We start from the raw sequence: 27492 nt of genomic DNA, 5'->3' as shown, positions 1-27492 counted from the left end.
CGTGATGAATAAACCCGAAAAAAATCTAGGACCATCTCTGATGTCTGTGACAATGATGTGATGATCATGATCATAGCTCTGAAGGTTTGCCATCTAAGAATACTTTCGAAATCTGTTTGAACATCAAGCATGATCACCTGTACAAAAATTCATCCAGATCTTCTAAAAAGCACTAAAAAAGCTTATCACAACATATCAAATGGTTGAAAATCAGTTTTTCTAATTTAAAAACTAATAATAAGTACCTACTGGTTTAAAGAGACATGAATAATAAATAAATTGGCTGTGCAATGAAGTTATATCTTTATCACGACTTTTCAACCGATTTCCAAAAAGGAGGTGGTTCTCAATTCGGCCTCAATTGAATTCCAAGTTCCAACTCTTCAATCCTGATGTTGCAAGGTACTGAACTCCAAAGCAGTGTGCATTTGGAAAGTTTTGCTGGTGAATTGATATTTTAGGTAGCAAGCAATGACTTCTTACACTTAAAAGCTTAAAATAAAAAAAATATTAGGAAACCCGACTTCCGAAACCACTACAAAATAAAAAAAATATTTTTATCACAAAAGAAACTAAAAATCTATGAGTGAAGCTCGCCCGGCTTCAATATATTACATACACGTTTTTTTTACTTTGTAGTGGTTCCAGAAGTTAGGTTTTTTTTAACTTTAAACCAGAGTTACTTAATTAAAAGAATTCCAAAAAATATTAATAATCAAAATACATAGACGCGTCACCTGGATTTAAGATGATTATGTATAACATAATTAAGTATATAATATTATTATTTTAATTCCTACCTGATTGATTTGAACTACTAGAGTGTTTGATATACCTACCTACTACAAATTCTTTTACACTAAACGAAGAACCAAATAAATAAATCTAATTAATCATTCATTCACATAATATAGGTATGTTTTTTTTGCCTTTTTGGGGTTCCATACGCAAAGGGTGCCATCGAGACCCCATGACGCCTCCGCTGTGCGTCCGTCCGTCTGTCAGCGTGCTGTATCTCGTGAACCATCGTGAAAGTGTCAGCTTTCTACCTATTGCCAAATGTGTATTTCTATTGCCACTAATAAAAATTTGAATACTAAAATAAACAAATTCTTAGTGTTATGTCTGATACGATAGCACGGAACCCTTCTATCTCAAAGAACCCAGTCTATCAATAAAGAACTATAAGGCCAGCCGTAGCCGTGGTTTTTCTTTCTTTCGGGATACGAATTTGTCCTTTACGAATATATACATATTTTATTTAACGTCTGCAAAGGACATTTGCGCTCTGCACTAAGTATACCCTAAAATCTTCAAATATTAAAACATTCTATCCTAGTTATTCAAGTTATCTCATCACTTACACTAGTTCCGAGTATGTACTCCTGGTACTGTCAGCGCTAATCGAGTTGCTTTAAAAAACACATCGTCAATAGCAAGTCCAGCGTAATTGTATTATTAGAGGTCAGTGGAGCAACAGTAGTACATGTGTGACTTTTTCAAATAATACATTATCTAAATATAGTGATATCACCTTCCCGAACCCACTGCCTACACAAATAGTCCTGTCTACTGATCGCGCATCATCACTGATCGCTCGTGGACGCAGGCTGACCGGATGGCGGCGTCTAGAGATGGTGAGAGACCGGCGCCTCGGCGCGCTCGGACTCGGCGGAGTCGTCTTCCTCGGCCTTGGGGATGTCGAAGATCTCGGCGAAGAGCGCGGGCAGGACGAGGCGCGGCCAGTGCGTGCGGCACCAGTTCAGCAGCGCGTCGTGCCTCGCGCCCAATGCGTGCGCCTCACGCGCCGCCTCGCTCAGCGCCTCGAGGCGCGCGCCACTCTCCGCCCCCACTGACCGCACCTGGCGACCGGCAACGTTTAATCAGTAAACCTTAATGGACACCACGAGGTACCCCGGCGAGTGGCTTACAGCGTTAGAGACACACGCATAACTGTGTAGGTACCTGCAGGCTGCGGTAGTGGAGCGGTGCGGGAGGGGTGTGATGACGTGACGCGAGAGCTCAACAGGACAGGACAAGGAGAGGCTCATTTATTGTTGGGCTAAAGATCGGGACATCTGGCAACTCTGGGCGATACTGACCACGAGATGCAGCGCGTCGTCGACGGTGGCGTGCAGCGCGGCGATGCGGTCGCGGTCGCTGAGGCCGGCGCGCGCCGCGCACAGCAGCAGCGAGGCAGTGTACAGCGCCAGCTCCTCCTCGCTCAGCTGCAACTGCGCCACGCGGCACGCGTACCCTAACAGCGAGTGCGCGAACTCGCTCTGAAACATCCACTCTCCCCTCGTTAACGACCTACGAACGGCTTCCGAGACGATCGAGTGGTTTGACGGCATAACCAAATTACGTGCTTGGAATCAAGCAACTTGACCGTCTCGGAATCAGAAGCCCTTAACAACTCGAGATGTATAATTAGTAAGCTCATTACGGTGAACGGAATAATCTGAGGAATGGTGAAGTCTTGATAATCATGATCATCGGAGCAGCATGCGCTTACGCTTGACTTAGAACGACCATAGAGAACACTCTTAAAGTAAAAAGATCCACCGATTTTGATTTATGTTCCCGCTTGCAACGCTGGCTATAGACGCGCCTGAGTTGCAGACAAATAGCACGCTCACTGACCAGCGCGGATCCACCGTCGTGGGCACAATTACCCTAATAGACTTGTGACGTCATACTTTCACGGATGGCTTTAAAATTGTAATAAATTCATCAAAATCGGTTTAGTAGTTAAGAGTCTAAATGTGACACTGTGCAAACAGAGACACATTTACTTTTTGAGTGAAAAAACTATCATTTCACAGGTTTATTATTTTCTTTATGTGTTCGTTACACGACTTCGCCTACGTGGAACATACGCTATACAAAATCTTGTGCCATAAATATTTTGTAAACTTTTTTTGTGCCTCAATAATATGTCCACGGATGAGCTGAATTCCGAAAGGTCAGCGGTTCAAACCCCACCCGTTGCGTGCCCGTGAACTTAGCAGAGCATATGCCAGCAGATCAAAAATAAAAAGGAGTTCCCTTCGCATGCAGAAGAGTTCTATAGTTCCTGATACTTTTTAAAGATAGTTCTGGCGTTTTTGCTAAAAAAATCGCAGTTGAAATAATGCTCTGCTAACTTCCGGTAGCAGATCATTTTCGAGCAAAGCGAAAAAAAAAGAGTTCTCTGTACGCACGTATCTCAGTTCTATAGTTCCTCATACTTTATAATGATAGTTCTGGCATATAAACCTAAAAAAAGTCAAATGAAAAAAATCAATAAATTTTCAAATTTAGTCATCATAAGTAATTTAAAAAAATTCTAGCAGCTAGAACTCAAATCTCAGAACCTAGAACTCTACGATTTCTTATAGCTCATTAACTAAGCTATAAAATAAAGCTATTAATTAGCCCAGAACTCACAAAGAAGTCCCAGCAGAGCATAGAAGAATAGTTATAAACAATAAATTTTCAAACTTCACACCAAAAGTTGTTAAAAAATTTCCAGCTGCTAGAACTCTCATCTCAGGGGCTAGAACTCCTCGATTTATTATAGATTATTAACATAGCTATAAAATAAAGCTATAAACTAGCCCAGAACTCTCAAAAACGTGCCAGCAGAGCATACCAGAAGAGTCATGATACACTAATTTTCAAACTTATTATCATAAGCCATGAAAAAAAATCCAGCTGATAGAACTCTGATCTCAGAGGCTAGAACTCCTCGATTTCTTTAAGATTATTAACATACCTATTGAACAAAGCCATTAACTAGACCAGAACTCTCAAAAAAGTGCCAGCAGAGCATACAAGAAGAGTCATAAACGATAAATTTTCAAACTTAAAAATCACAAGTTACTAAAAAAATTCCAGCTGCTAGAACTCTCATCTCAGGGGCTAGAACTCCTCGATTTCTTTAAGATTATTAACATACCTATTGAACAAAGCCATTAACTAGACCAGAACTCTCAAAAAAGTGCCAGCAGAGCATACAAGAAGAGTCATAAACGATAAATTTTCAAACTTAAAAATCACAAGTTACTAAAATAATTCCAGCTGCTAGAACTCTCATCTCAGGGGCTAGAACTCCTCGATTTCTTAAAGATTATTAACATACCTATTAAACAAAGCTATTAACTAGACCAGAACTCTCAAAAAAGTGCCAGCAGAGCATACAAGAAGAGTCATGATGCACTAATTTTCAAACTTATTATCATACGCCATGAAAAAAATTCCAGCTGCTAGAACTCTGATGTCAGAGGCTAGAACTCCTCGATTTCTTAAATATTATTGACAAAGCTATAAAACGAAGCCATCAACTAAACCAGAACTCTCAAAAAAGTGCCAGCAGAGCATACAAGAAGAGTCATAAACGATAAATTTTCAAACTTAAAAATCACAAGTTACTAAAAAATTTCCAGCTGCTAGAACTCTCATCTCAGGGGCTAGAACTCCTCGATTTCTTAAAGATTATTAACATACCTATTGAACAAAGCCATTAACTAGACCAGAACTCTCAAAAAAGTGCCAGCAGAGCATACAAGAAGAGTCATGATGCACTAATTTTCAAACTTATTATCATACGCCATGAAAAAAATTCCAGCTGCTAGAACTCTGATGTCAGAGGCTAGAACTCCTCGATTTCTTAAATGTTATTGACAAAGCTATAAAACGAAGCCATCAACTAAACCAGAACTCTCAAAAAAGTGCCAGCAGAGCATACAAGAAGAGTCATAAACGATAAATTTTCAAACTTAAAAATCACAAGTTACTAAAAAATTTCCAGCTGCTAGAACTCTCATCTCAGGGGCTAGAACTCCTCGATTTCTTAAAGATTATTAACATACCTATTGAACAAAGCCATTAACTAGACCAGAACTCTCAAAAAAGTGCCAGCAGAGCATACAAGAAGAGTCATGATGCACTAATTTTCAAACTTATTATCATACGCCATGAAAAAAATTCCAGCTGCTAGAACTCTGATGTCAGAGGCTAGAACTCCTCGATTTCTTAAATATTATTGACAAAGCTATAAAACGAAGCCATTAACTAAACCAGAACTCTCAAAAAAGTGCCAGCAGAGCATACAAGAAGAGTCATGAACGATAAATTTTCAAACTTAAAAATCACAAGTTACTAAAAAATTTCCAGCTGCTAGAACTCTCATCTCAGGGGCTAGAACTCCTCGATTTCTTAAAGATTATTAACATACCTATTGAACAAAGCCATTAACTAGACCAGAACTCTCAAAAAAGTGCCAGCAGAGCATACAAGAAGAGTCATGATGCACTAATTTTCAAACTTATTATCATACGCCATGAAAAAAATTCCAGCTGCTAGAACTCTGATGTCAGAGGCTAGAACTCCTCGATTTCTTAAATGTTATTGACAAAGCTATAAAACGAAGCCATCAACTAAACCAGAACTCTCAAAAAAGTGCCAGCAGAGCATACAAGAAGAGTCATAAACGATAAATTTTCAAACTTAAAAATCACAAGTTACTAAAAAATTTCCAGCTGCTAGAACTCTCATCTCAGGGGCTAGAACTCCTCGATTTCTTAAAGATTATTAACATACCTATTGAACAAAGCCATTAACTAGACCAGAACTCTCAAAAAAGTGCCAGCAGAGCATACAAGAAGAGTCATGATGCACTAATTTTCAAACTTATTATCATACGCCATGAAAAAAATTCCAGCTGCTAGAACTCTGATGTCAGAGGCTAGAACTCCTCGATTTCTTAAATATTATTGACAAAGCTATAAAACGAAGCCATTAACTAAACCAGAACTCTCAAAAAAGTGCCAGCAGAGCATACAAGAAGAGTCATAAACGATAAATTTTCAAACTTAAAAATCACAAGTTACTAAAAAATTTCCAGCTGCTAGAACTCTCATCTCAGGGGCTAGAACTCCTCGATTTCTTAAAGATTATTAACATACCTATTGAACAAAGCCATTAACTAAACCAGAACTCTCAAAAAAGTGCCAGCAGAGCATACAAGAAGAGTCATGATGCACTAATTTTCAAACTTATTATCATACGCCATGAAAAAAATTCCAGCTGCTAGAACTCTGATGTCAGAGGCTAGAACTCCTCGATTTCTTTAATATTATTGACAAAGCTATAAAACGAAGCCATTAACTAAACCAGAACTCTCAAAAAAGTGCCAGCAGAGCATACAAGAAGAGTCATAAACGATAAATTTTCAAACTTAAAAATCACAAGTTACTAAAAAATTTCCAGCTGCTAGAACTCTCATCTCACGGGCTAGAACTCCTCGATTTCTTAAAGATTATTAACATACCTATTGAACAAAGCCATTAACTAGACAAGAACTCTCAAAAAAGTGCCAGCAGAGCATACAAGAAGAGTCATGATGCACTAATTTTCAAACTTATTATCATACGCCATGAAAAAAATTCCAGCTGCTAGAACTCTGATCTCAGAGGCTAGAACTCCTCGATTTCTTAAATGTTATTGACAAAGCTATAAAACGAAGCCATCAACTAAACCAGAACTCTCAAAAAAGTGCCAGCAGAGCATACAAGAAGAGTCATGAACGATAAATTTTCAAACTTAAAAATCACAAGTTACTAAAAAATTTCCAGCTGCTAGAACTCTCATCTCAGGGGCTAGAACTCCTCGATTTCTTAAAGATTATTAACATACCTATTGAACAAAGCCATTAACTAGACAAGAACTCTCAAAAAAGTGCCAGCAGAGCATACAAGAAGAGTCATGATGCACTAATTTTCAAACTTATTATCATACGCCATGGAAAAAATTCCAGCTGCTAGAACTCTGATGTCAGAGGCTAGAACTCCTCGATTTCTTAAATGTTATTGACAAAGCTATAAAACGAAGCCATCAACTAAACCAGAACTCTCAAAAAAGTGTCAGCAGAGCATACAAGAAGAGTCATAAACGATAAATTTTCAAACTTAAAAATCACAAGTTACTAAAAAATTTCCAGCTGCTAGAACTCTCATCTCAGGGGCTAGAACTCCTCGATTTCTTAAAGATTATTAACATACCTATTGAACAAAGCCATTAACTAGACCAGAACTCTCAAAAAAGTGCCAGCAGAGCATACAAGAAGAGTCATGATGCACTAATTTTCAAACTTATTATCATACGCCATGAAAAAAATTCCAGCTGCTAGAACTCTGATGTCAGAGGCTAGAACTCCTCGATTTCTTAAATGTTATTGACAAAGCTATAAAACGAAGCCATCAACTAAACCAGAACTCTCAAAAAAGTGCCAGCAGAGCATACAAGAAGAGTCATAAACGATAAATTTTCAAACTTAAAAATCACAAGTTACTAAAAAATTTCCAGCTGCTAGAACTCTCATCTCAGGGGCTAGAACTCCTCGATTTCTTAAAGATTATTAACATACCTATTGAACAAAGCCATTAACTAGACCAGAACTCTCAAAAAAGTGCCAGCAGAGCATACAAGAAGAGTCATGATGCACTAATTTTCAAACTTATTATCATACGCCATGAAAAAAATTCCAGCTGCTAGAACTCTGATGTCAGAGGCTAGAACTCCTCGATTTCTTAAATATTATTGACAAAGCTATAAAACGAAGCCATTAACTAAACCAGAACTCTCAAAAAAGTGCCAGCAGAGCATACAAGAAGAGTCATAAACGATAAATTTTCAAACTTAAAAATCACAAGTTACTAAAAATTTCCAGCTGCTAGAACTCTCATCTCAGGGGCTAGAACTCCTCGATTTCTTAAAGATTATTAACATACCTATTGAACAAAGCCATTAACTAGACAAGAACTCTCAAAAAGTGCCAGCAGAGCATACAAGAAGAGTCATGATGCACTAATTTTCAAACTTATTATCATACGCGATGAAAAAAATTCCAGCTGCTAGAACTCTGATGTCAGAGGCTAGAACTCCTCGATTTCTTTAATATTATTGACAAAGCTATAAAACGAAGCCATCAACTAAACCAGAACTCTCAAAAAAGTGCCAGCAGAGCATACAAGAAGAGTCATAAACGATAAATTTTCAAACTTAAAAATCACAAGTTACTAAAAAATTTCCAGCTGCTAGAACTCTCATCTCAGGGGCTAGAACTCCTCGATTTCTTTAAGATTATTAACATACCTATTGAACAAAGCCATTAACTAGACCAGAACTCTCAAAAAAGTGCCAGCAGAGCATACAAGAACTGTCATAAACGATAAATTTTCAAACTTAAAAATCACAAGTTACTAAAAAATTTCCAGCTGCTAGAACTCTCATCTCAGGGGCTAGAACTCCTCGATTTCTTAAAGATTATTAACATACCTATTGAACAAAGCCATTAACTAGACAAGAACTCTCAAAAAAGTGCCAGCAGAGCATACAAGAAGAGTCATGATGCACTAATTTTCAAACTTATTATCATACGCGATGAAAAAAATTCCAGCTGCTAGAACTCTGATGTCAGAGGCAAGAACTCCTCGATTTCTTAAATATTATTGACAAAGCTATAAAACGAAGCCATCAACTAAACCAGAACTCTCAAAAAAGTGCCAGCAGAGCATACAAGAAGAGTCATGATGCACTAATTTTCAAACTTATTATCATACGCCATGAAAAAAATTCCAGCTGCTAGAACTCTGATGTCAGAGGCTAGAACTCCTCGATTTCTTAAATGTTATTGACAAAGCTATAAAACGAAGCCGTCAACTAAACCAGAACTCTCAAAAAAGTGCCAGCAGAGCATACAAGAAGAGTCATAAACGATAAATTTTCAAACTTAAAAATCACAAGTTACTAAAAAATTTCCAGCTGCTAGAACTCTCATCTCAGGGGCTAGAACTCCTCGATTTCTTAAAGATTATTAACATACCTATTGAACAAAGCCATTAACTAGACCAGAACTCTCAAAAAAGTGCCAGCAGAGCATACAAGAACTGTCATAAACGATAAATTTTCAAACTTAAAAATCACAAGTTACTAAAAAATTTCCAGCTGCTAGAACTCTCATCTCAGGGGCTAGAACTCCAAGATTTCTTAAAGATTATTAACATACCTATTGAACAAAGCCATTAACTAGACCAGAACTCTCAAAAAAGTGCCAGCAGAGCATACAAGAACTGTCATAAACGATAAATTTTCAAACTTATTATCATACGCCATGAAAAAAATTCCAGCTGCTAGAACTCTGATGTCAGAGGCTAGAACTCCTCGATTTCTTAAATGTTATTGACAAAGCTATAAAACGAAGCCATCAACTAAACCAGAACTCTCAAAAAAGTGCCAGCAGAGCATACAAGAAGAGTCATAAACGATAAATTTTCAAACTTAAAAATCACAAGTTACTAAAAAATTTCCAGCTGCTAGAACTCTCATCTCAGGGGCTAGAACTCCTCGATTTCTTAAAGATTATTAACATACCTATTGAACAAAGCCATTAACTAGACCAGAACTCTCAAAAAAGTGCCAGCAGAGCATACAAGAAGAGTCATGATGCACTAATTTTCAAACTTATTATCATACGCCATGAAAAAAATTCCAGCTGCTAGAACTCTGATGTCAGAGGCTAGAACTCCTCGATTTCTTAAATATTATTGACAAAGCTATAAAACGAAGCCATTAACTTTTTTAAGCCATTAAGCCATTAATTCTTTTCATGGCGTATGATAATAAGTTTGAAAATTAGTGCATCATGACTCTTCTTGTATGCTCTGCTGGCACTTTTTTGAGAGTTCTGGTCTAGTTAATGGCTTTGTTCAATAGGTATGTTAATAATCTTTAAGAAATCGAGGAGTTCTAGCCCCTGAGATGAGAGTTCTAGCAGCTGGAAATTTTTTAGTAACTTGTGATTTTTAAGTTTGAAAATTTATCGTTCATGACTCTTCTTGTATGCTCTGCTGGCACTTTTTTGAGAGTTCTGGTTTAGTTGATGGCTTCGTTTTATAGCTTTGTCAATAACATTTAAGAAATCGAGGAGTTCTAGCCTCTGACATCAGAGTTCTAGCAGCTGGAATTTTTTTCATGGCGTATGATAATAAGTTTGAAAATTAGTGCATCATGACTCTTCTTGTATGCTCTGCTGGCACTTTTTTGAGAGTTCTTGTCTAGTTAATGGCTTTGTTCAATAGATATGTTAATAATCTTTAAAAAATCGAGGAGTTCTAGCCCCTGAGATGAGAGTTCTAGCAGCTGGAAATTTTTTAGTAACTTGTGATTTTTAAGTTTGAAAATTTATCGTTTATGACTCTTCTTGTATGCTCTGCTGGCACTTTTTTGAGAGTTCTGGTTTAGTTGATGGCTTCGTTTTATAGCTTTGTCAATAACATTTAAGAAATCGAGGAGTTCTAGCCTCTGACATCAGAGTTCTAGCAGCTGGAATTTTTTTCATGGCGTATGATAATAAGTTTGAAAATGAGTGCATCATGACTCTTCTTGTATGCTCTGCTGGCACTTTTTTGAGAGTTCTGGTCTAGTTAATGGCTTTGTTCAATAGGTATGTTAATAATCTTTAAGAAATCGAGGAGTTCTAGCCCCTGAGATGAGAGTTCTAGCAGCTGGAATTTTTTTAGTAACTTGTGATTTTTAAGTTTGAAAATTTATCGTTTATGACAGTTCTTGTATGCTCTGCTGGCACTTTTTTGAGAGTTCTGGTTTAGTTGATGGCTTCGTTTTATAGCTTTGTCAATAACATTTAAGAAATCGAGGAGTTCTAGCCTCTGACATCAGAGTTCTAGCAGCTGGAATTTTTTTTCATGGCGTATGATAATAAGTTTGAAAATTAGTGCATCATGACTCTTCTTGTATGCTCTGCTGGCACTTTTTTGAGAGTTCTGGTCTAGTTAATGGCTTTGTTCAATAGGTATGTTAATAATCTTTAAGAAATCGAGGAGTTCTAGCCCCTGAGATGAGAGTTCTAGCAGCTGGAATTTTTTTAGTAACTTGTGATTTTTAAGTTTGAAAATTTATCGTTTATGACTCTTCTTGTATGCTCTGCTGACACTTTTTTGAGAGTTCTGGTTTAGTTGATGGCTTCGTTTTATAGCTTTGTCAATAACATTTAAGAAATCGAGGAGTTCTAGCCTCTGACATCAGAGTTCTAGCAGCTGGAATTTTTTCCATGGCGTATGATAATAAGTTTGAAAATTAGTGCATCATGACTCTTCTTGTATGCTCTGCTGGCACTTTTTTGAGAGTTCTTGTCTAGTTAATGGCTTTGTTCAATAGGTATGTTAATAATCTTTAAGAAATCGAGGAGTTCTAGCCCCTGAGATGAGAGTTCTAGCAGCTGGAAATTTTTTAGTAACTTGTGATTTTTAAGTTTGAAAATTTATCGTTCATGACTCTTCTTGTATGCTCTGCTGGCACTTTTTTGAGAGTTCTGGTCTAGTTAATGGCTTTGTTCAATAGGTATGTTAATAATCTTAAAGAAATCGAGGAGTTCTAGCCCCTGAGATGAGAGTTCTAGCAGCTGGAAATTTTTTAGTAACTTGTGATTTTTAAGTTTGAAAATTTATCGTTTATGACTCTTCTTGTATGCTCTGCTGGCACTTTTTTGAGAGTTCTGGTTTAGTTGATGGCTTCGTTTTATAGCTTTGTCAATAACATTTAAGAAATCGAGGAGTTCTAGCCTCTGACATCAGAGTTCTAGCAGCTGGAATTTTTTTCATGGCGTATGATAATAAGTTTGAAAATTAGTGCATCATGACTCTTCTTGTATGCTCTGCTGGCACTTTTTTGAGAGTTCTGGTCTAGTTAATGGCTTTGTTCAATAGGTATGTTAATAATCTTTTAGAAATCGAGGAGTTCTAGCCCCTGAGATGAGAGTTCTAGCAGCTGGAAATTTTTTAGTAACTTGTGATTTTTAAGTTTGAAAATTTATCGTTTATGACTCTTCTTGTATGCTCTGCTGGCACTTTTTTGAGAGTTCTGGTCTAGTTAATGGCTTTGTTCAATAGGTATGTTAATAATCTTAAAGAAATCGAGGAGTTCTAGCCCCTGAGATGAGAGTTCTAGCAGCTGGAAATTTTTTAGTAACTTGTGATTTTTAAGTTTGAAAATTTATCGTTCATGACTCTTCTTGTATGCTCTGCTGGCACTTTTTTGAGAGTTCTGGTCTAGTTAATGGCTTTGTTCAATAGGTATGTTAATAATCTTAAAGAAATCGAGGAGTTCTAGCCCCTGAGATGAGAGTTCTAGCAGCTGGAATTTTTTTAGTAACTTGTGATTTTTAAGTTTGAAAATTTATCGTTTATGACTCTTCTTGTATGCTCTGCTGGCACTTTTTTGAGAGTTCTGGTCTAGTTAATGGCTTTGTTCAATAGGTATGTTAATAATCTTAAAGAAATCGAGGAGTTCTAGCCCCTGAGATGAGAGTTCTAGCAGCTGGAATTTTTTTCATGGCGTATGATAATAAGTTTGAAAATTAGTGCATCATGACTCTTCTTGTATGCTCTGCTGGCACTTTTTTGAGAGTTCTTGTCTAGTTAATGGCTTTGTTCAATAGGTATGTTAATAATCTTTAAGAAATCGAGGAGTTCTAGCCCCTGAGATGAGAGTTCTAGCAGCTGGAAATTTTTTACTAACTTGTGATTTTTAAGTTTGAAAATTTATCGTTTATGACAGTTCTTGTATGCTCTGCTGGCACTTTTTTGAGAGTTCTGGTCTAGTTAATGGCTTTGTTCAATAGGTATGTTAATAATCTTAAAGAAATCGAGGAGTTCTAGCCCCTGAGATGAGAGTTCTAGCAGCTGGAAATTTTTTAGTAACTTGTGATTTTTAAGTTTGAAAATTTATCGTTTATGACTCTTCTTGTATGCTCTGCTGGCACTTTTTTGAGAGTTCTGGTTTAGTTGATGGCTTCGTTTTATAGCTTTGTCAATAACATTTAAGAAATCGAGGAGTTCTAGCCTCTGACATCAGAGTTCTAGCAGCTGGAAGTTTTTTCATGGCGTATGATAATAAGTTTGAAAATTAGTGCATCATGACTCTTCTTGTATGCTCTGCTGGCACTTTTTTGAGAGTTCTGGTCTAGTTAATGGCTTTGTTCAATAGGTATGTTAATAATCTTTTAGAAATCGAGGAGTTCTAGCCCCTGAGATGAGAGTTCTAGCAGCTGGAAATTTTTTAGTAACTTGTGATTTTTAAGTTTGAAAATTTATCGTTTATGACTCTTCTTGTATGCTCTGCTGGCACTTTTTTGAGAGTTCTGGTCTAGTTAATGGCTTTGTTCAATAGGTATGTTAATAATCTTAAAGAAATCGAGGAGTTCTAGCCCCTGAGATGAGAGTTCTAGCAGCTGGAAATTTTTTAGTAACTTGTGATTTTTAAGTTTGAAAATTTATCGTTTATGACTCTTCTTGTATGCTCTGCTGGCACTTTTTTGAGAGTTCTGGTCTAGTTAATGGCTTTGTTTTATAGCTTTGTCAATAATATTTAAGAAATCGAGGAGTTCTAGCCTCTGACATCAGAGTTCTAGCAGCTGGAAATTTTTTAGTAACTTGTGATTTTTAAGTTTGAAAATTTATCGTTCATGACTCTTCTTGTATGCTCTGCTGGCACTTTTTTGAGAGTTCTGGTCTAGTTAATGGCTTTGTTCAATAGGTATGTTAATAATCTTAAAGAAATCGAGGAGTTCTAGCCCCTGAGATGAGAGTTCTAGCAGCTGGAAATTTTTTAGTAACTTGTGATTTTTAAGTTTGAAAATTTATCGTTCATGACTCTTCTTGTATGCTCTGCTGGCACTTTTTTGAGAGTTCTGGTCTAGTTAATGGCTTTGTTCAATAGGTATGTTAATAATCTTAAAGAAATCGAGGAGTTCTAGCCCCTGAGATGAGAGTTCTAGCAGCTGGAATTTTTTTCATGGCGTATGATAATAAGTTTGAAAATTAGTGCATCATGACTCTTCTTGTATGCTCTGCTGGCACTTTTTTGAGAGTTCTTGTCTAGTTAATGGCTTTGTTCAATAGGTATGTTAATAATCTTTAAGAAATCGAGGAGTTCTAGCCCCTGAGATGAGAGTTCTAGCAGCTGGAAATTTTTTACTAACTTGTGATTTTTAAGTTTGAAAATTTATCGTTTATGACAGTTCTTGTATGCTCTGCTGGCACTTTTTTGAGAGTTCTGGTCTAGTTAATGGCTTTGTTCAATAGGTATGTTAATAATCTTAAAAAAATCGAGGAGTTCTAGCCCCTGAGATGAGAGTTCTAGCAGCTGGAAATTTTTTAGTAACTTGTGATTTTTAAGTTTGAAAATTTATCGTTTATGACTCTTCTTGTATGCTCTGCTGGCACTTTTTTGAGAGTTCTGGTTTAGTTGATGGCTTCGTTTTATAGCTTTGTCAATAACATTTAAGAAATCGAGGAGTTCTAGCCTCTGACATCAGAGTTCTAGCAGCTGGAATTTTTTTCATGGCGTATGATAATAAGTTTGAAAATTAGTGCATCATGACTCTTCTTGTATGCTCTGCTGGCACTTTTTTGAGAGTTCTGGTCTAGTTAATGGCTTTTTTCAATAGGTATGTTAATAATCTTTTAGAAATCGAGGAGTTCTAGCCCCTGAGATGAGAGTTCTAGCAGCTGGAAATTTTTTAGTAACTTGTGATTTTTAAGTTTGAAAATTTATCGTTTATGACTCTTCTTGTATGCTCTGCTGGCACTTTTTTGAGAGTTCTGGTCTAGTTAATGGCTTTGTTCAATAGGTATGTTAATAATCTTAAAGAAATCGAGGAGTTCTAGCCCCTGAGATGAGAGTTCTAGCAGCTGGAAATTTTTTAGTAACTTGTGATTTTTAAGTTTGAAAATTTATCGTTTATGACTCTTCTTGTATGCTCTGCTGGCACTTTTTTGAGAGTTCTGGTCTAGTTAATGGCTTTGTTTTATAGCTTTGTCAATAATATTTAAGAAATCGAGGAGTTCTAGCCTCTGACATCAGAGTTCTAGCAGCTGGAATTTTTTTCATGGCGTATGATAATAAGTTTGAAAATTAGTGCATCATGACTCTTCTTGTATGCTCTGCTGGCACTTTTTTGAGAGTTCTGGTCTAGTTAATGGCTTTGTTCAATAGGTATGTTAATAATCTTAAAGAAATCGAGGAGTTCTAGCCCCTGAGATGAGAGTTCTAGCAGCTGGAAATTTTTTAGTAACTTGTGATTTTTAAGTTTGAAAATTTATCGTTTATGACTCTTCTTGTATGCTCTGCTGGCACTTTTTTGAGAGTTCTGGGCAAGTTAATGGCTTTCTTTTATAGCTTTATCAATAATATTAATGAAATCGAGGAGTTCTAGCCTCTGAGATCAGAGTTCTATCAGCTGGATTTTTTTTCATGGCTTATGATAATAAGTTTGAAAATTAGTGTATCATGACTCTTCTTGTATGCTCTGCTGGCACGTTTTTGAGAGTTCTGGGCTAGTTTATAGCTTTATTTTATAGCTATGTTAATAATCTATAATAAATCGAGGAGTTCTAGCCCCTGAGATGAGAGTTCTAGCAGCTGGAAATTTTTTAACAACTTTTGGTGTGAAGTTTGAAAATTTATTGTTAATAACTATTCTTCTATGCTCTGCTGGGACTTCTTTGTGAGTTCTGGGCTAATTAATAGCTTTATTTTATAGCTTAGTTAATGAGCTATAAGAAATCGTAGAGTTCTAGGTTCTGAGATTTGAGTTCTAGCTGCTAGAATTTTTTTAAATTACTTATGATGACTAAATTTGAAAATTTATTGATTTTTTCATTTGACTTTTTTTAGGTTTATATGCCAGAACTATCATTATAAAGTATGAGGAACTATAGAACTGAGATACGTGCGTACAGAGAACTCTTTTTTTTTCGCTTTGCTCGAAAATGATCTGCTACCGGAAGTTAGCAGAGCATTATTTCAACTGCGATTTTTTTAGCAAAAACGCCAGAACTATCTTTAAAAAGTATCAGGAACTATAGAACTCTTCTGCATGCGAAGGGAACTCCTTTTTATTTTTGATCTGCTGGCATATGCTCTGCTAAGTTCACGGGCACACCCGTTGCACTATTGTCGTACCCACTACCACCACAAGATTTACGCTTAATTGGAGGGGAGTATTAGGGGAGTATTAGCATGGCTACTGTTCTTTTTGAAAAAAATCTTCTTTATAGGAATGCACTATGTCGATCATGAGCGATTTTTTGAGGGATTTTGAGGTCTGGATCCACGTCTATAGTCACTGACGCGGTTATAGAGGGTAAGGTACTCACGTCGTACATGAGCTCGAGCTGCGCGCGGCTCACGGCGGCGCCGTCGTCGAAGACGATGCTGTCGGCTGAGGCGAGCCGTGCGGCGCGCGACGCCCACACCTCGAAGAAGCCTAGCTGCAGAACAACACGCACGCTCACTGACGCAGTCCCGACACACACAAGCGCGCATTATATTCATATCTCATATACAAGGTGCTCTTATGTCGCTAAGACAGGTGATAGGTACTGTTGATTATTGATACAACAACAAATGCGATTTGAAAAAAAAAAACCGTATTTAACAAAAAAAAGATGTATCTATATTCTATACTATACTAATAATAAATATAATTGAAATGTCTGTCTGTAATTTCGAAATAACTACCTCACATTGAGCTCATATGGTTTGCACGTGACCATAGCTGAATCACATTTTTAAAATTTTTGTTAATCTGTCTGTTTGAACGGGTAATCTTCGGAACGGCTGAACCTATTTTGACGGGAGTTTCACAGATAAGTAAGATTAACCAAAGAGTAACCTACGCTACTTATTTAACCGACTTCTAAAAATGTTTTGTGTGAGTCAGTTATGACTTATGGTACAGTTCAAATAACCATATATACTTAAAATAATATGAGGTAGTTATTTCGAAATTACAGACAGACACTTCAATTTTATTTAAAGAAAAATAAGAGAGAAGAAATAAGAAGATTAGAAGATTAGTATCGAATAGATATAGATATTACAACGAGAAACGCCTGCTGCGAATTAAACGCAATAAATTGTCTATGTGGAACGACTACTCATCACTACGAGGTGTGCATGGCTGATATTCTTCATAGCAACACGAACAATCGCAAAACAAGGAACCTAAGGTCAATAGAGTAAAAAATACATTCGCAGAAAAAAAAATCGCATTGCATCTACTTAGTAACATAGTAATAGTATTTAATAACAATTGAAAAACGAAAAGCAAAGCGTTGTAATTTCATCATCATAACCCATTACTGAGCACGGGTCTCCTCCCAAATGAGAAGGGTGTAGCCACAGACCTTTGGAAACGTTATGGAGAACTCTCAGGCTTACAGGTTTCTTTACGATGTTTTTTGTTAATGAAACAAATACTCGTAAAAACAATTTATTTATATAGTAACATTAAGAGATTGGAGCTTCATTTTACGAGTAGGAGAACTCCTTCTGTGTCAGAAGACTCCGCTCTTCCATGACTTTGTTTTTAAACTGCTTGGGTCTGAATAAATCGAAATTATAAAAAAAGGCCGGTTGTCAAACGGTACCTTGATGAGGATGAGCTGATCGTCCTGTGGCAGCACGTTGAAGCCGGGGATGCGCTTGGCGAACTCAACCACCTGCTGCACGGCCGGCGTCATGCGGAAGGCCACGTTGTACCACAGGCTGGCCAGCGCGGCCGTCGAGCGGTCCAGCGTGGAGCCGGCCGCCTCCTCGCCGCCGCTCCCTGCACACACAACAGCAGACGTGACGCGTGCCCGTCGCGGCAGAGTGAACTAGAGTGAGTGAGCTCTCGGTTTGATTCTGAATCGACATCTGTCAAATATTAGGTATTTGAGCACTAGGGGTGACGTGAAATCAAAAAATAAAAATACTATTGTTAGCAACGTCCTGCCGATTCCATCAAACCGCCCTCCGTCGTATTGATATAAAAACAAAGCGCTTGGGCGAGGACATGCGCTTGCCTCTTAACGCTTGTAGCGAGCGTACGTATACAAGAATCTATGTTAGTGGCGAAACGGATCTCTTGTTCAAACTTGTTTTTTAAGCATCTACTTCTGATTGCCAATACTATAATTTTTAAAACTCTTCGTCACGCTGTCACGACGGCCCACATCACATACCTAGTCGTTCATAGTATACCTAGCCTACCGGCTAGACTATGAACGACTAGGTATGTGATGTGGGTATGTAAGGTAGGCTATATTTAACGCCTGCCAGTGTAGGTGACAAGTTTCATAACTGTCGTGAACTGTGGTCGCGATGCGAGGAGTGTTCGTCACCTTCGTTGTCGTCGTCGTCCGGCGGCGTGATACTCTTGGGCTGCAGCGTGCGCTCGAGCTCGTCGGTGTAGGTGTTGTGCGCGCGGTGCGCGGCCGCCACGGCGCGCGCCAGCTCGCCGCGCATCGCGTCCGCGTCCAGCCGCGCCTCGGCCGCGCCGCCGCCCGGGTCGGGGCCCGATGCTGAACCTAGCTTCTTTGCCAGATCTTGCACACTGTCAGCGCTGACGACTTCGCGGGGTCGCTTTGGCACGCGTCCGTATCTAACGGCTGGGAAAGATCTTTCATTGAAAAGATTAGGCGATTGAATCGAACGAGTTGTTTAGAAGCAGGTATTAATTTGCGGAAGCCTGTAATAGATAACGAACCAAAAGCTTAATTCGCTATAATGCGCAGAAAAAAACAAATCTGTATGGTGCAACATACAGCATGTGATATGCACCACTCGCTGCCCAACTGCTAAACATGCAGAAAAAACCAACCACCAAACAAGCAATAAGCACCACCACCACGTAGCACCACACAAATCCCTCAAAACGCACTCGACGCACGTTTCTACATTTCCTCAGAATGCTCCGCTATTAGAATGAAACGTGAGTCAAGTGTGTTTTGGGGGATTTGTGTGGTGCTACGTATTGCTTGCTTGGTGGCTGACTTTTCCTGTATGTTTGATAGTGGAAGGACGGGTGGTGGATAACCCATGCTGCGTGTTGCACCATACATATTTATCTGTTTCAACGGATTCGGTGTAGCAAATAAAGCTTTCGGTTCCTTGTGAATCGAACGAGTGCAAGCGGGGAACTGCGAACGGCTATGCACTCTGCGTTGGGACGATAAATTAGAAAATAAGCGTGACGCTGACGCAACGATCCGGTGCAACGCTCTCATGCTCCATTTAGTTTTCCTGCACTACACTCTATCCACGGAGAGAAGTTAGTATAGGGCTCTCTGTTACGTAATCCCAAACAAATGAAAAAGACAAAAAACTCAGTGGGCGTACATAGACGTCGAAGCCTCTACGTTTTGTTAGAAGTTCCCTAACTTTGCAAACGTTTTGCCGTATAATAAAAAGTTGCTGATTTGACTAGTAGACACCATCGCCATCCCCATTGTTCGCGTGATGACGTCACGCGGGACTTACAGTCTCGGCTCATGCCGACGGCCAGGCACTTCTTGAATCTGCAGAACTGGCAACGGTTCCGGTTCAACCGGATCACGAGGCACTTCCCGTCGCGGAGGCAGCGGTACTCAATCTGCTTCTGGATGCTCCTCCGGAAGAAACCCTGCAACCAAGTAGCTTTGTGGTCGACATTCGATTTACTTGCACGAAACGCTTTCGCTCAACATTTCTGACAACCGCTAAGATATTTCGAACGTAATTGTGGCCTCTAGAAGACTTTAATCTTTTTTTTTGAAAAAGAGTTTTTTAACGCACCTACTACCTGATCGGTTTTTGCCAATAATAATTAATTTTTAATTATTTTAATTACTTAGAAAGTATGTTGCGTTATTTTCTTTCTTAATTAGAGTAGTTGGGGTTGCCCAATTATCCTCATTAAAAATGAAAATAAATAAAACTAAAAACAAGTCGAAAGAGTGATTTTACAAGGAGTTTTATTTTTTTCAATCTAGTCTGGATGGTATAGCTAATTATATTATTTAAATACTCAATAGATGTTAAAAAGCAAATACATAGCTACTTTATCCCACGCGGGATCATTTCTTTCTCTTATATCTCCTACCTGTGACAAGTTTTAATTAGCTATACTTTTCCACTCATTGATATTTATTTTTCACTTCGTAATTAACTGTGTTTTTCTCTTATAAAATAAACAAGATAAAATTAAACGGCACTAAAATCCGACTACTATCGGTGAGCAATCGATAGATAGATAACGTATTATAGTAAAATTGTTTTTCTGAATTTCAGAATTTTCTCCTCTTTCATTTGATCTCTCTATACGATAGCATAAAAATTTATAACAGAGACCCAAAATTTTGTTGGATATAACATTTGTCATACTTATTTTGTTCGTATAAATTGTAGCCTAGGTACATAATATCGAATCGATTGACACCTTATTCATCAAAATCGGCTGAGTAGTTTATACGTTTCGATGGAACACACATACTAACTATACTAACATACATAGGTACCTATATACGTAGACTACTATAACTATAATCCTTCCTTTTAGCTATGCCGTAGTCTGGAAAAAGCAAACTCTTAAATATTCTTGACAACAATAGACTCAATTTTGCCTTTTAAGAGTTTACTAAGACTTCTCTGTCCTCGAGTTCAACTTCCGAGGAAGCCTTGTAAACTCAGCAAGGTGGTTTTGAAAGTTTTGCGAAAGCCTTATTTTATTTACTTACTAGATGATGCGCGCGACTCCGTCCGCGTGGATTTGGGTTTTTAAAATCCCGTGGTAACTCATTGCTTTTCCGGGATGAAAAGTTACCGAAGTCAATTTCCCGAGCGCAAGCTACCTCTGTAGCAAATTTTATAGGAATTGCTTAAACGGATATACTCTTAAGAATCCCGTAGGAACTTTTTGATTTTCCGGGATAAAAAGTAGCCTATGTCCGTCCCCGGGATATAAGCTAACTTTGTACCAAATTTCATTAAAATCGGTTCAGCGGTTGAGCTGTGAAAACGTAGCAGACAGACAGACATACGGACAGACAGACAGACACACTTTCGCATTTATAATATTAAGTATGGATATGGATTTTTTATGAAATCTTTGTTGCACATATATATTATATACAGGAAAGTACTTAATACAAGATACAGAAGAAACTACACAGGGGTCGGGTACTTAGGTTCTATTGGGTAATATTAATAACTTAGTTTAAACGTAGCGATTTTGAAGTAATTATTTTGTCAATTAAATCGATCAATGGTTTTCGCATTGCAAATGTGAAGGTACTGTACACCAGTTACTTTATTCCATAACCTTGTTACAATCATTTTTGTGAATCCTTGAACCATTGCCCATCATGATATTTGAAACATATCGTGTGAGTTATAATGTAGCATTATTGAACTAAAAATTATGCAAAATTTTGAGTATAACAAACTATAAAATTAATGTATTTTCAAATCACCCTTTAAAATATTTGTACCTACTCAATATCAGGGTGTCGTATACCAAGTATTTCATTATCTCAAATTAAGTTTTCTTGAAACCTATAATTTGAATTTATTATCACTCGTTTAAATACTAACCTTTTAAAATAACCTAGCAATAGGTACGTAGTAATCGTAGTTAAAGCAAGCGATATTTAATTAGAGAAATGTATCTAGGATTGAGCCCCCTACCTCCGGAAAAGAAGGCTGACGCTTAACCACTACCACCGCTATTTTTAGGTTACATCCACACAAATAGCTTTCTTGAGGTGTAACGGTAGAAGTCTCGAGCTTATTTCAATGTCTAGTTCACCATGTTGTGTAGGAAACGTATTAGTTTGTAACTAATAATATTGTATCCATAGACATACAATTTTCGCTTTGTATCAATCTTGAGCAAACGTGCATGCCAAGAGTTGATGATGTTAAATGTTTTATCAAAAATAATTATTGTCTAATGAAGTGTGTATATAACGTAACTTTTCAATTGGTATCAAATATGTCTTCTGTTTCAAAATATCCACCGGCGCAGTTATCTATCAATCAATTAATATACCTCAGAAAACTGTTTGTAGTAAGTAGTTTATTAAACAATTAAATTCAATTAATCTCGCTTTACAAACACTCGTTTTATTTTAAGATCAAAAAAACATTGAAGTATAATCAAACTGACTACGTAAAGATAAAAATAAGGTTTTATACGTAAATACCTGTGAATACGTAAATACTTTCCTTCAGAGAGCGCCCGCCCGCCTTTGACGCCTACTGCTTACACTCAAACTTAGCTGAAAACTCTACGAAGGGCAGTGGACACGTAGCTCACACGGCCTACGGCGCGCGGCGTAGCTCGTAGCCTTGTAGCAACTGAGCGGGGCAGCGCGGCGCGGCCACTGTCATGCACCGCCCATGCACCTGCATTTATACCCGATGCGCCTAATCCGCCCAAACTCCCGGCCACTCCAAATATTTATACTAGTATACTTACAAGACGTTACATCCTTACCACTTCCGGAGGCAAGCCAATTACTTAACCATTTCTCAGGATTTATTTTTGTAAAAACAACACCCGGCCGAATAATATTTATACTACTATACTTACAAGTTGGCTAATCACTCGATTTTTCTCTCAGGCTTTATTTTTGTAAAAATTTAGGAGTTAAACTTGTTTAGGCGCAACTGAGAGAAACATATTTATTTGTTTGACGGAAGTAACGTCCGTGTTACTTTTTTGTAACAGCCACGAAAAAGAACAGATGTTTTGGCCTCTGACCAAATGCTTTAAAATTCCAAGTAGCGCCATCAAAGTACGGCGCGTAGTACAATCTACGAGTACAACGGTGATAGGCAACCATTCGCTAACTCAGTGATCAACACTAAATGATAGCCATCAAGTTCATTTGCCATTAGTTGCCTACATTGATGCTTCATTGAGTGAAATAAAATAATTTTTTGATCCCATCTATTCGAAAAGGACGGCTTGGTTCGCTTTTAAGTGCATCCAAAGGTGGTGTTTTCTTTAGTGAGTAATATTCAAAATCTAGTGTTCAGCGTCAAAGAAATCGAACGCAAATATCATTTGAATAAAGATGGCCGGTATAAGAAGGCCCATAGTCACGCCGCCAGCTGAATAAACAAGTGTAAATTAAAAATTTATAACACCCCCGACAAGTGAAGGTTACAGTAACTAGAAAATAGCTGATAACTTTCAAACGGCTGAACCGATTTTTTTGGATTATAGCTAAGAACTCGATCAAGCCACCTTTCAAACAAAAAAAACTAAATTAAAATCGGTTCATTCGTTTAGGCGCTACGATGCCACAGACAGATACACAGATACACAGATAAGCACATCAAACTTATAACGCCCCTCTTTTTGGGTAGGGGTTAAAAAAAGAAATCAAATTAAAAACGCGCGAACTAAAACCCGCGTTTTTGTCAATTTTCACGAATTGTTAGGTTTTGTTTTGCAAGTGTAAATATAAGTTTTTAGTTGTTTTTCGGGTTCCGTATCTCAAGAGGAAAAACGGAACCCTTATAGGATCACTTTGTTGTCTGTCTGTCTGTCCGTCCGTCCGTCGTGTCTGTCAAGAAAACCTAGAGGGTACTTCCCGTTGACCTAGAATCATGTTTGGCAGGTAGGTAGGTCTTATAGCACAAATAAAGGAATAAATCCGAAAAACGTGAATTTGGGGTTACGTCATTAAAAAAAATTAAATGCGTTTCAATTTTTAAAGTAAGGTAACTATACTAAGTGGGGTATCATACGAGTATGAAAAGGCTTTACCTGTATTATTCTAAAACAGATTTATGTTTATTTTTATGCATAATAGTTTTTGATATATCATACAAAATGCCGGAAAAATTACCCTAGTACAGAAACCTCGGTGCATGAGTCTGACTCTCACTTGGTCGGTTTTTTTATTAGATATTTACTATTTAATTTCAACTTAATTGTTACTTTATGTTTTATTTAATAATCATATTAAATACAATAAAATATGGGGCGCCTTTTATTTCCTTATAGAGGTGATGAAAAGTATTGTATAGTGATAATATTTAATGCAAAGGAACTTAGCCACACGAACAAACGTACATGTTAAAGTGTTACATGTAGAGACAGGCGACAGGGGCAAAGTGTGGCGAGTGGCGACTGTGGGCGGCATACACAGAAATAAAAATATGTATAGAGGTGTTAAAGAATCGGCAAGAGATTGTCGGCGTGCTGATGGGCACTTACCCATCATTGCACATTATTGTAAAAGTAGACTTACGAGTGAACCCTATCGGAGAAACGCGTAGGCCACGTGAATTGCCTGGTGCTTTAGACCTTTTGGAGTAAGGTTTTCACTCGTCCCATGATTTCAACATCAGTTCGCGGTAATAAAGTTGTAACTTGTATGGCTACCAGCGCTGTATACATTTTTAGGGTTCTGTACCTCAAAAGGAAAAACGGAACCCTTATAGAATCACTTTGTTGTCTGTCTGTCCGTCGTGTCTGTCAAGAAACCTATAGGGTACTTCCCGTTGACCTAGAATCATGAAATTGGGCAGGTAGTTCTTATAGTACAAATACAGGGATAAATTTGAAAAGTGCGAATTTGTGGTTATATCAAGTAAGAAAAGATTAAAATGTGTTTCAATTTTCAAAGTAAGATAACCATACCAAGTGGGGTATCATATGAAAAGGCTTTAATACCTGTATATTCTAAAACGGATTATTATTTATTTTTATGCATAATATTTTTTGATTTATCGTGCATAATGTTGGAAAAAATACCTGAGTAGGTACGGAACCTTCAGTGCGCGAGTCTGACTCGCACTTGACCGGTTTTTTCGGGTTGTGACGTGTGCTCCACATGACACAGTTTATTCGAGCACTTCTTCTGCTTGAGGTTTGTTGGTTTTAATTCTCAAATGAAGGAAGCGCGCCGGCATAACCAAACTCTTAGTTATAAGATATGATGTGTGGCATAATTTAAGAAATAAACGTTTTTCTTTCTTCTCTCTTTTTTATGGGCCGCGTATATTACGCCTCTTATGCATATCAGTGAGACGCATGCGGAAAGCTAGGTACTTGTAAGGAAAAATAGATTATACCATTTCTATAACCTTATTTAGGTTCTGTGGCGGCACACATCGGAGAGCACGGGAGACATTGTTGCAGGCTATTAATAACTCCTCCCACACTGCCCCCTGCAGGTGCCTGCCCGTCCGGCGCTCATCCCCATGCTACGCACTATTCTAATCCATAATACCCATTACACAGAAATAACTACTACTAAAACTAATCATAGTATTGAAAACTGTTGGACTAGTCACTAGAGGAACGCACGCTCTACATATCGTGGAACGAACACACAACCAAACGTCTCAATAGTAACCAAATCACTACCCATATTATAAACACGCAAGTGTGTTCGATTGTCGGTCTGGTTATTCTTTATTTCATTTGTCCTCCAATCACGCCGCCACAGAGCAACTGATCGACATGATTTTTTCGTATGGGTATTAAAGACTTGTAGAGTGACTATTTCATCCCGGAATGGGAAGCCACAATCTGTGTTTCCCATTTGAGGTCACTGCTTATAATCACTCTACCACTTTTAATTGCTTATTATCTAGCCTATATAATTATCGAGGATTCTTTTTTCCAATGTGTAGATCAGTGCATTTATTGGCATTCAGCGACAGTAACTATTCCTTTGTCCAATGTTCAATGGCTTTTGAATTTTGTTGTATGACACTCTGCTGATATATAGGGTTCCTGAAGAACTTGGTGTCATCCGCTAATAATGAGAATGGGATACTTAAAACATTTTGCAAGTCAGTTAAAAATAATGTGAATAATATTGGTCCCAGTACAGAGCCTTGCGGTACACCGCTGTGTACCGGACGAGTACTTGACATTTCATTCCCAACCCTCACGCGGAATTTTCGATCATTTAGGAAGTCGCTAATTCAAACTAGCAGCTTACCACGTATGCCAAGGTGTTCTAATTTATGAAGTAGTCGACTGATTGGAACCCTGTCAAATGCTTAGTAGTAGTCCAGATAGATAATGTCAGTTGGTTGATGTGTGTCCCAATTTAATATCTACTGTCTAAGACAGCTGCGAAGGTTAGTGACAATCGATCGCTTCTGTGTGAAAATATGTTGCTCTCGAATAATTATGTTTTTTTTTGTTATGAATTCTCTTAAGTTGTCAACTATGATTTTCTCCATGGCTGTACTCAATATACTCGTCAAGCTGATAGGTCTGTAATTTTTAGCATTGAACTTGTTACCTTTTTTGAAAATAGGTGTAACCACTGCTTCTTTCTAGTTTGTTTGGAGCCTTCCCGTTGCAAAAGAGAGATTCATTAGTAAAGTTACTTGATTAATGATGGCGCAACATTGTTGGAGCATAATAGCAGGAATATTATCCTAGCTAGCTGTCGGTTCATCGAAAGTTTTAATAGGCTTTAGAACTTTTGCTGGTGTAAATACAATGATTTCTAATGACGCCTGTACTCTCTCAATGTTCACTTCCGTTAAATCCCAGGTGGCTCACACGTATGCGTTTTCAAATTGATCGGCAAATACTTTAGCTACTCGTACCTCTGCTGACTTTGTTGGGATTTCGTTTGTTTTTGGATTCATTAAATTATTCTGGAAATTATCACGTTTCTCTAATATATTATGCATGCATTACACAAACCTTCCCCTTGAATCATTCTATCCATTAAAACCCCCGCATCAAAATCCGTTGTGTAGTTTAAAGATCTAAGCATACATAGGGACAGGCAAAGGGAAGCGACTATCTTTTATACTATGTTAGTGATTAGTGGAGAAGTTTTTAACCTAAAAGGTTTTAGTATACAATTAACTTAGGTATTATTCTTATACACGACGTAATTAATATGCATAAAATATGTGCATAAATGTCACCAATGATTGATATTTTTGATATGCACACCGATTTCTCCGAGAATTCTAAACCTATGTGACTTTTGCGGGATGGTCCATAAATTGATGCTGGATCCAACTCCTGGCCACGTACTATTATAATTATCAATGAATGCTATAGAACAAATCTAAATTAAAACTAAAAAAAAAATCTAACACCTCATCGAGACCACCGCAGCGAGGTATTGTACCCAAGATGCTGACAGCATTGCCTTTTAGATAGCCAAACTAATACTTTGCCCGCTTTTGGGTCCCCTTTTGACTCGATAACCCTTTTTGAAATTTACTCAAAAATAACTCGAGCTCCCGGGCCCCACGGCTTGGGAGTTTAAACATAATTTACCAATTAAGTATTTCATACTTTTCAGTGCAGTCTTTGACTTGACTTGACTTTGAAGTCAGTTCACTTTTTCTAAGTTTTAGGGTTCCGTATCTCAACAGGAAAAACGGAACCCTTATAGGATCACTTTGTTGTTTGTCTGGCTCTCTGTCCGTCTGTCCGTCCGTCCGTCGTGTCTGTCAAGAAAACCTAGAGAGTACTTCCCGTTGACCTAGAATCGTGAGATTTGGCAGGTAGGTATAAAGGAATAAGTCAGAAAACCGTGAATTTGTAGTTACATCACAGAAAAAAAATTAAAATACTAATGTTTAAATTTCAAAGTAAGATAACTATACCAAGTGGGGTATCAT

At 37.7% G+C, this 27492-nt stretch overlaps 1 protein-coding gene across 2 annotated transcripts in view; it reads right to left on the bottom strand.

Annotated features, from left to right (window-relative positions):
* Positions 1–360: 360 nt before the first annotated feature.
* The window catches only part of LOC123880358 (ecdysone-induced protein 78C-like), a 40667-nt gene continuing 13535 nt past the window's right edge, over positions 361–27492 (bottom strand). Inside the window, exons 3-8 of one of the 2 annotated variants that reach the window (XM_045928458.1) lie at positions 19366–19507; positions 18228–18494; positions 17493–17671; positions 16218–16331; positions 2103–2282; positions 361–1862 (exon numbers count right to left, since the gene is read on the bottom strand). In XM_045928458.1, the coding sequence (XP_045784414.1) occupies positions 1629–1862; positions 2103–2282; positions 16218–16331; positions 17493–17671; positions 18228–18494; positions 19366–19507 (1116 nt within the window). In that variant the 3' untranslated portion in view covers positions 361–1628. The remainder of the gene's footprint in view (positions 1863–2102; positions 2283–16217; positions 16332–17492; positions 17672–18227; positions 18495–19365; positions 19508–27492) is intronic. The other variant, XM_045928459.1, reaches the window with a different exon arrangement.

Source organism: Maniola jurtina, chromosome Z, assembly GCF_905333055.1.
Source record: "Maniola jurtina chromosome Z, ilManJurt1.1, whole genome shotgun sequence".
NCBI lineage: Eukaryota > Metazoa > Arthropoda > Insecta > Lepidoptera > Nymphalidae > Maniola > Maniola jurtina.
Note: the sequence above shows the minus strand (reverse complement) of the source record. Positions and strands in the feature narration are given on the sequence as shown.